Source organism: Pygoscelis adeliae, unplaced genomic scaffold, assembly GCF_000699105.1.
Source record: "Pygoscelis adeliae isolate BGI_AS28 unplaced genomic scaffold, ASM69910v1 Scaffold71, whole genome shotgun sequence".
Taxonomy (NCBI): domain Eukaryota; kingdom Metazoa; phylum Chordata; class Aves; order Sphenisciformes; family Spheniscidae; genus Pygoscelis; species Pygoscelis adeliae.
Genome location: NW_008824356.1, coordinates 8,406,225 through 8,416,100, shown reverse-complemented (window position 1 = coordinate 8,416,100; position 9,876 = coordinate 8,406,225). Strand labels below are relative to the sequence as shown.

At 39.6% G+C, this 9,876-nt stretch overlaps 1 protein-coding gene across 3 annotated transcripts in view; it reads right to left on the bottom strand.

The window, feature by feature from the left end:
- TSHR (thyroid stimulating hormone receptor) overlaps nt 1-9,876 on the bottom strand; it is an 82,906-nt gene that overhangs the window by 49,940 nt on the left and 23,090 nt on the right. For 2 of the 3 annotated variants that reach the window (XM_009319423.1, XM_009319424.1), the window contains exon 2: nt 4,109-4,180. The exons of the other annotated variant lie outside the window; for it this stretch is intronic. In XM_009319423.1, the coding sequence (XP_009317698.1) occupies nt 4,109-4,180 (72 nt within the window). The remainder of the gene's footprint in view (nt 1-4,108; nt 4,181-9,876) is intronic. 3 annotated transcript variants of the gene reach the window in all.

Here is a 9,876-nt window from a genome sequence, read left to right as displayed (position 1 = left end):
CTCACCCCTACAGCCACCACGTCCCTTCCCACCGTGCTGCATGTCACATTTTTACTATACTGCCCGGCTTGGAACAGTTTTGTATCTTTCAGCTGCGGGACAAAAGTGGGAAGGAAACAGCTTATCTTCTTTGCATGTTGACCTCCACTCTTCTGCTTCATAAGCAGATGTATTTGTGTATATTAATTAAGCCACATCATCACTGTTGACAGGGAAATGAGTAGTTTTATTTGCTTTAGTGTCATATAGATAAATACTCAAAAACCACACAAACACATTAAAAATCTCCTCTGAGACTGGAATGTCAAACAGAAACATGTATTAATGGTGCATAAACATTTACTTCCAAGTGTTCAGAGTGCCTCCAAAAACCTTTGGGGTCTGGCTAATGAACACATAATACAACATGTTAAATGTAAGAAATAAAAATCATAGCAATCAGAACTGGAAGGAGTTGCATCAGAAGAAGAGGGAAAGTGTGTTTAAATTCCCATTTTGAAGGCGTGTTACAATTCAGCACCTCCTCTCCCTATGAGCTGTGTTTAATTTGCAGGATTTCAAAATGCCTTCAACACTCATCGCGAATACAGTCGTAGCTTAAACACCAAATGCACAGCTTCAGAGAAAGTCTGTTTGCAGATAACACTTTAACCATCATTGCCCATTCAGAAAGAGCCTGAGAATGCAGGATTTAAAGCAGATTGGCACGTGGCAGTAACCGCAAGGCCCTCTGCCTCCCCTTATTTTCTTCCTTCTCCCTCTCTCCACCTTTCTTCGCTTTTTTCCAGCCTCAGCATCCCCTGTGTTGCTGTGTCGCTGCCCACTGGCTGCCCCTGTTCTCCTCTGCTGCTGATGGAGGGCAGCTCGGTGACGTGTGGGGTACTTCACGAGAGGACAACCAGCAGCAGCTAAGGCAATCGAAGCCCTGAGTTGGGCTGTACTGTATGAACAGGGGAGGTGTGGGAGCACTGCGGTGCAGATGCATGCTAAGTGTGGGGAGCCATGTGGTGGCACTGGCTGTGGGACAGCAGTGTGCACAGGGTGTGAAAAGGCACTGTGTTGCACAAAGGAAAACAGTGCACAGGGGAAGTGTGCTCCGCGTAGGGCTGCTGGCAGAGAGCACTGTGCAATGTGGGGATGCTACTTTGCATGGAGAAGCTGTGGAGAAAACTGCTCAGGGAGATACAGGTCAGGTGTCTGTGAGGTACTCATGAATGTGACCCCAAAGCATCATCCTGAGCCCAGGAAAAAGGTTCCTTATCCTTGACCTTAAAAATACTGAATGTTCAACCTGTCCTAAGTCAGTAGGAAATACCAGGTGAAGCCCTTCTACCAAGATTTAATGTCTTTGCAACTTTTAAGGATGTAATCCAGAAATTTCTCTTGCATCTGAATACCTTACAAAACCTTTTTTTTTTCAGTGCACTGATGCATTTCTGACAGGAATTAGCTTTGCACTTGAGCATTTCATTGAAATGCTTTTTGTTTCATTCCTGTGGCAAAGCAGCACAAGGAAACAATCTCTACTTCTGGCTATCAAGAGTACGTAGATATGCATTCATTTAAGAGAAATAGCAGCTCTAAAATTTTTGTTTAAACAAGGTTCATAAAGAGGACAACTAAATTTTCTATTCAGTACAGAGGAAAAAAAGGTTTATTTGTGGAAATTATATAGTGGAAACCATATAGCAAAATGAAGTGCTATATTTGGAACAGTAAACACATTCTCTATCACCCTATTGAAACTTCAGAACATTTTCTAGATGAGTTTACAAAGCAAGGAATGATCTGGTAATTTTCATTGCTGATGGAAATTATGGGCTGGGAGAGGCAAATGAGATATGTGGTACATTAGTGGCCAAGACATACACACAAGAGCTGTAGTTAAAATACAGGTACTGGTTCCTTAACCCAAAGTTTATATCAAGAAGGTGGGAGTTCATGATTTGTAGTAGCAGTAATGCTATAAGAAAAATCCAGAAAGGCATTGACACTATTCAAATTTAAACCGCTGTCTATTCTTCATAGGCCTTTTAAAATTAACAGGAGAAAGAGAAATGTGGTAATGCAGAAGGCATTGTACGGCAGGAGAGAGAGTGTAACACTACCACATCAGGTCATGATTTTAGGTTGGTTACTGCTGTATTCAACTGCATCTATACTAGTTTCCTACACATAAATGTGGAGTAGGGGGAAGGTAAAACTCCATATTCAGATACTCTCTTTAAAGAATAATTTGGGGAAGATATTGACTTTTGTTTTCCCAGGTAGCCTTGAAATCACAAACCAAATAAACTGACATGGATGCCAACATATTATCTTAAGATGTGTAAAAAGCACTATTCATCTCATTCAAGGCCATAAGGTCTTTGTAATTTTGACTTTCCTCTTCAACTGAAATGTGATCAAAGCATGCAACAGAGCGGTTATCTGTCACCATGTTACTACCAAACAGTATAGGCAAAAGATTGTCATTGACTCATAATGCCCATGGAGAGAGACTAGGTGGCTAAGTGTCCTTAGCCTACGAGGTCGCTAAGTGATCTAGAGACAGGCAGTGTGAATACCCCTTCATCACCTCTGGTGCCATGAAGCTTAGGAAGATTTGGTGTTACAGCCTTTTGGCCACTGGAAGTTTTTGGAGGCTAGGCATCTTTAGAGAAGGGTTCATTGAATTCTTCAGATGAACACCTGTGCTTTTACAAATTCATAAATATTACAGTTTGAGAATTTTAAAATCTGAAAAGCATCTAAGCAATGGATTACGTGTGACTGAAAGCCAAAGAGTTGACATCCTTCTACATTTAGTAAAACTCTGCTTTGAACAGTTTATCATGTTTACATATGATACTATACATCATATAAGGGGACATTCCCCCCAAAAAAAACCCCCAGAACAATACACCATCTACCTGATTAAACTGAGATGGTAAATGAGGCTGCAGATATTCCAGAACAATTACTTATAAGGATTTTAGAAAGTCATTACTTCAATACACCTGGATGAAACTGTAAAATATAATTAGGCAGAACTCCATGTGTCCCCAAAGCGCTGTTTCATGAATTCTTAAATAGTAGTCCCTCTCAGCCATTCAGCCAAAACTCAGCTGGAGTTGAGACTTGCAAGGAACGTCAAGGAGAACAAGAAGAGCTCCTATTGCTACATTAGTAATAAAAGGCTGAACAAGAAAAATGCGGGCCTCTTGCTGAATGAGGTGGTTTATTTAGTTAACAGTGGACACAGATAAAGCTGAGCACCAGACTGGATAAAGCCCTGAGCAATCTGGTTGGACCTTATAGTCAGCCCAACTTTGAGCTGGTGGTGGACTAGAGGCCTCCTGAGGTCCCTTCTAAATTACATGACTCTCTGATTCTAGGGAGTGAATCAGGAGATGGCAGAGATGTTCCCTGCATCAAATAGCCATGCACAGGATGACAGATTATGGGTCAGCCACCAAGAAGAAGAAACAAAGGTGGGACAACTTTGTCTCAAGACTGCTGACATCAATGAGCAGTGCAGTGCAAGGGTAGCCACTTTCAATGGGACAAATGTTGACATGAGGCAAATAAGTAGAGGCTGCTGGTTGTGCATTTACAGATTGTATCCATGTATGTGCTTACTTACAAAGGAAGTGACACAATGGAAGTCCCTCTCACATCACACAAATACTAATATTTTGGTGAAAGTCCATCCCTAGTCTAGAAATGCTGCAGAGTCTCCAATGAAATGAGTTACAAATCATGCTGGGAGCTGGAAACAAACTTTTAGCCAAGACCAGCAATAGAATATGTTCATTTGAATGAAACCATTTCTCATATTTTGTGAAATGCAAAAAGAAAAAAAAGTTTTATAGCCTTATTTAACACATCTACTTCAACAAAGGTGTGCTCTTATCCAAAAATGCCTAGTATGCCTTCCTATAGCTGGTTCAGGTTATAAACAATGGGATGATTACCTGCAGTTCTAAAATGTAAGTAAGTGGTGAGGTAGCAAATGTGCAAGAATATTTTCATTTCAGAAGATTTTATACACAAAGACAGAATTTTGGAGAAGGAAAGTGATTTTTAATAAAAGAGCTAAAAGAATAATATCAGAAACAGAACTTACATCCTAGAGATGTTGGGGAGATTGGAAAAAGCGTCACTTGGAATTGTTCTTAGATGAGTCTCCATAAACCTCCTAGAGAAATAAAAGTTTGGCAGTTAATATCCTTTGGTAAGTACAATTTAACATTAAAAAGTCCTACACAACTCCAGCTCTGCTCCAATATTTCTATTTTCATCTTCCCTTTTCCCAACGTTTCCATCTTTGCCTCATTTCTACTCCTGTTTCACTATGCAGCTTGGTTTGCTTGGTGTGCTCCCTCAATCTAAATTACAAACTTCTGCATCGTCTCTGATAGGAACTCAGCATTCAGTGGTAATGATGGACCTTCCAAAACTCCAGCGCATGACCAGCAAACGTATTTGCCCATTGAAGTAAATGAAGTATTAGAGTATAAACATTCTTTTAATCATTTCAGGCTCCACAAACATATCCCATCCCTCATTCTGAGCAAGAAATTCAGGTATACCAGCCAAAATGGAATTAGAGCAATTGCATGCTACCTCCACAGAATTCTCCATATACTTTGTAATAAATACAACATTCTTCCTCCCTAAACCTCTGATGTGGGGATGGCATGTACATTGTTATTTTTTAGCTTAAGCCCAGTTAAAGATGCACTTCAGGAGAGAATAGAATTATGTATCTTACCCATCTGCAGGAGGTTTCAGAAAAACAGGCAATATTTAAGGGAGATACTTATGAACAGCCAAGTTCTTAACAGAATGAATCTCTAGCAGACTGACTCCTCCAAAAAAGGAGGAAATGCTTTGTAAAATTAGCCTATAAAGTCTGTTAAACTTACAGTTACAACCTGTCATTGCTGGATGAGGTAATTTTTGGTTTTCCAGTACATCTGGGAATACACTGACATAATTTACAGTCAATGAATAGTCTGAAGAATAATCAAGAACAAATGACAAACTTTTCCCATAGCTGCTGCTTAAGAATAGTTCAGTAGAAAAGAATTAAACAAATGAGGGTGATTTCCTAATTCTGTTTTCTATTTCATAATGTGACATATCTGATTATAATAATTATATTTGATTTACACAGACAAAAACATTATCATCTTGAGATTTATCAAGCTTCTGGAACTTGCATACAAGAAATAAATATAAATAAAAATATAGAAATTCTTAAAACTTCCATCTTGAGTAAAAATATACATTAAGAGAATGTACACTCCTATCATCCCAGAGGAAGGCTTTGTCTACTTCCCAAGTATACGTCCCCTACTCCATATACTTGTTAAAAGAATGAGTAAGGAGAATCTAGAGACTTCTATTTTTCCAACACTGGGTTGATGTTTCTCTTGACCTCAATCCAGCCAGCTCCCACCGAGCCCCCAACCAGGGGAATGTCAGTTGGTCCAGAGGTATACTTGCCTATTCCCCTGCACCCATAGCACCTTGTCACCCATACCAGTGCTCTCCCATCCTTCTCCTTCCTCCACTTCATACTACTGCTTCCTTCTATTATCACAGTCCTAGACAAAATATTTGTAAAAAACAGCTGCTTAGTCCAGCCTGCTGATCTTGCTGTTGTGTTTCAACATCTGTCTGTATTTCCAGGCTTTTTAGGAAGCTGACAGTGATGACTGAGGAAGTTCTGGTTTCAGACAGGTTTTAACAAGTCTTAAAGTAGAACAGAGTTAATGAGGGACCTTGACAGGCTGGAGAAATGGGCCAACAGGAACCTTACACAGTTCAAGAAGGAGAAAGTGCAAAGTCCTGCACCTGGGGAGGAACAACCCCATGCACCAGTACATGCTGGAGGCCAACTGGCTGGAAAGCAGCTCTACAGAAAAGGATGTGGGGGTCCTGGTGGGCACCAAGTTGAACATGAGCTAGCAATGTGCCCTTTTTGCAAAGAAGGCTAATGGTATCTTGGGCTGCATTAGGAGGAGAAAGCAGTCCTAAGGCTTCTCCCCGAGACTGGTAGAACTCAGAAGCCAAGAAAAACATAGTTTACGCCACTTCCGACTATCCAAGCTCACTTTTAACCTCTCTTATATCCCTCTGGTCCTCTGTTCACCTACAAAATGCTGACTCACGTGATAGTTACTTCCCATCACCAATCACTACAGAACTAGTACTTAACCTATCACTTACGCATAATTCCATGTTCCAGAAAAGCAAGAATTTAAACACCATCCTAAGTCTCTCCTTGACCTCCTGCTCTTATGTCAGACATTCATCTCTCTCCGTTTTTGTCAGATAATGAAGGGAGTCAGACCCATCATTCATTAGCTACACATGGGCTAAGTGAGCTCACATTAATCTTTCATTGACATACCTGAAATTTACACATTCCATCAGAAAAGCCTGGAAATTCTGGATAATATTTATGAATCAATTATATCAAAGTTGCTGTATTATGAAATTACTCTGCATTTATAAATTTCTAGACAAGGCTCCTGATACCTCAAGAATAGACACAATGAAGAAACGTAGCCTTAAAGGCTACACTTTGACTGAATGGCTAGTAAACTTATTACATGGGCTGGAAGTGGGAGCATCATATTTCTTCCTGTCTATCTGCTAGAGTTTAAAGATATACCAACACTCTGCAAATATGAAAAAAAAACATATGGGGTACAGGATGTGTTTATGAACAGACTCATAAAGAAAAGAGAGACAGTAAAGTATAAATAGAAAGCAATCTTAGGCAGAAGAAGAGAAGAAATAGCCCATTTCATGACAAAAACTTAGTTGTGAGGTGAGGCAGTATGAGAGATTGTCAGCAAAGCTAAAAGACTCCAAGTTCATGTAATACACCTACTACCTAAGCAACGCGCTAAATAATAGCATGTAGCATATACTGACAAAGTAATTGGCGTTTGTTAGCTGCCATGCTTCAACTACTTGCTGTCTTAACAGATTGCTGACTGAGTTAAAAGAATCTATGATTATGCAGACTATAAAATGGAGTCAATGCAACAGGCCTGGGGACAGGCCCAAACTTTTAAGCCAGCTTTTGTGTACAAGCACCTGCAAAGCTCCAGTTCTCTCTGAGTTTTAAAAACCTATGGGCTGATGATACATTACTGCTAATTTTAAGCCACCTCCTAAAGCAGTTTAAAACTTTACAGAAAAAAAATCAGTGCTTCCGTCCCTGTTTGCCAAGTGTGAGTCTGTGGATAATTATTGGTCGGGGATGACCAGGCACCAGTGGTGTGTAGAAGGCTGGATGGACAGTAATTCTTTGGAGCTGGAAGAAGACAGGCTGAGAAAATTCTCAACCAGAACAGTCTATGATGGATCAAAAATGAGAGTAATTTAAATAGACTAGCTTTAGTTTAGCCCAGTCTAACTGCATATAAAGATCACAAGCTTACCAACTGTGTTAATACGTTCTTCAGGCTGGGAAAGCAGCAAGTTTTGGAATTTAAAGCCCAAAGCCAGAAACAAGAAAGGCAAGACAGGTCAGGACTTCCAGCCTGCCAACCATAACACACAGTGTGAACATATGATGAATAATTGAGAATTCAGTATATTAATGGACTGTGATTCTTCCTGTCTTGCATGCATTAGAAATTTTCTTTAAACCTGCATGTTTCAATTTGAAATTTCGCAAGTGAGCCCAGTATCCAGCCAGCCACAGTATGTTCATGAAGAAAGTAAGCTTTTTCAGAATAAAGGAAAAAACTTTACTGGGAAAATATGCATTAGTTTTCCAAGTGAGAAAAACTGTAACTATAAGCACTTACATATTTAATAGGCTCACTTAATTTCCTTTCTATATTAAGGCAAAGACAACACACATGAGAATGTTCAATACCATTTAATGAAAAAATTCCTCCTGTGCTAACCTGAGTACTACCACTTATTTCTACCTTTATTTTCTCATTCAGATTAAATGCCTCAATAAATCCAGAAAAAATCTTCAGTCTTTATTCCGTAAAAATCTTTCAAAAAGAACCCAAAGTCTGATGTCACTTTCATTACAAACATGCTATCAATATTTGCAAATACAAAAGCATACAAATCACATTTTTGCTAAATGAGTTGTTTTAAAAATGGCAAGAAAATGTTTCAGAAAAACATTTTAAGTTTTATAGGATGACATTTAGTTTGCATTTCTTAGTTTCATAGGTCAGAAAGTCAGTTTGAAGTTTTTAAAATTTTCTTTCTGCTTTGATATTTACACCAAAAGTTTAGTCTGTATGTTCCTGAAAGATTCTACATTGCATATATCAAGAAAATGAAACCTCAACAACTGATAAGAAACATATTAGACTGCTTGTGCAGAACTTTGCATTTTTGCTTTCCTCTGCCCCAAACATCTGTCAACCTGGAATGTAAGGAGTTTCTTGATCAAAAATCAAGTACTACAGATATTCAGCTAAGAAGTGAAAAAACTCCCACCTTGACTCCCTTCTGATCTTCCCAAACAATCTTTAGTAAAGACTCTGTTTCTCAAAATTAACCTAGTTATTTTCATTAATGAGAAAAAGAAGCTTTTTAAAAAAGACCACATAGACTTCAAAATATTTTATATCTGCATAGAAACAACCCTGGTTTTGACTAACTTAGAAATACAGGTATACGTAAGTGGAGACTGTGATGTATTCAAACTTAAACAAGTTTGCTTCATTTTAATGACTGTACAGTATCAATGCACAGAGCATTACCCAAGCATCTAGCAGGTAATAATGTTGTCTCTCCCTTAAGCACTGTATTTCTAGTACTGCTAAGCACTGATTCATTATTTGTGCTTTGCTGTTCTGTGACAGTTAATCTAGCGTCCTATTTGATAATGCACCAAGGAACTCTGTTCTTGGGGTGGCTGGTGCCTAGACTCCTATCAGTTAGGAGCTACCTAACTATGAAAGAACATTTTGTTGGTTTCAGTATTAATTACTCCTACCACTTAAGAGCCATAAAAGTAGGCAGCTTAAGCCAGGCATAAGACAATGAAACTAGAACCAGGCCTATAAACTAAGCAAGTGGCATTAATTGCAATGTGATTAGTGATGTTAATTGCCATCAGTATATTTTGTTGTATCACAGTCATTTTTTCTTATTTTAGACTGCACTTAAAAAAATCTATAAACAGTAACATTAAAATATGCAGTTTACAGCTGGCTTAAAACAAGGTGTGTTCGTTTTGGCTGGGATGGAGTTAATTTTCTTCATAGTAGCTAGTATGGGGCTATGTTTTGGATTTGTGCTGGAAACACAGATAATACAGAGATGTTTTAGTTATTACTAAAGAGCAGTGCTGTCACACTGTTGTCACACAGCAGTTATTGTCCGAGCAGTGCTGACACAGAGTCAAGGCCTTTTCTGCCTCCCTCACCACCCCACCAGCGAGCAGGCTGGGGGTGCACAAGAAGCTGGGAGGGGGCACAGCTGGGACAGCTGACCCCAACTGACCAAAGGGATATCCCATACCATATGACATCATGCTGTCCTGGTTTCGGCAGGGATAGAGTTAATGTCCTTCCTAGTAGCTGGTACAGTGCTGTGTTTTGGATTTAGGATGGGAACAAAATTGATAAGGCACCGATGTTTTAGTTGTTGCTAAGTAATGCTTACACTAGCCAAGGACTTTCTAGTTTTCCATGCTCTACCAACTGAGGAGGCTGGAGGTGCACAAGAAGCTGGGAGGGGGCACAGCCAAACTGGCCAAAGGGACATTCCATACCATGTGACGTCATGCTCAGTACATAAACTGGGGAAAGCTGGCCGGGGGGGCCGCTGCTCAGGGACTGGCTGGGCATTGGTCAGTGGGTGGTGAGCAATTGCACTGTGCATCACTTGCTT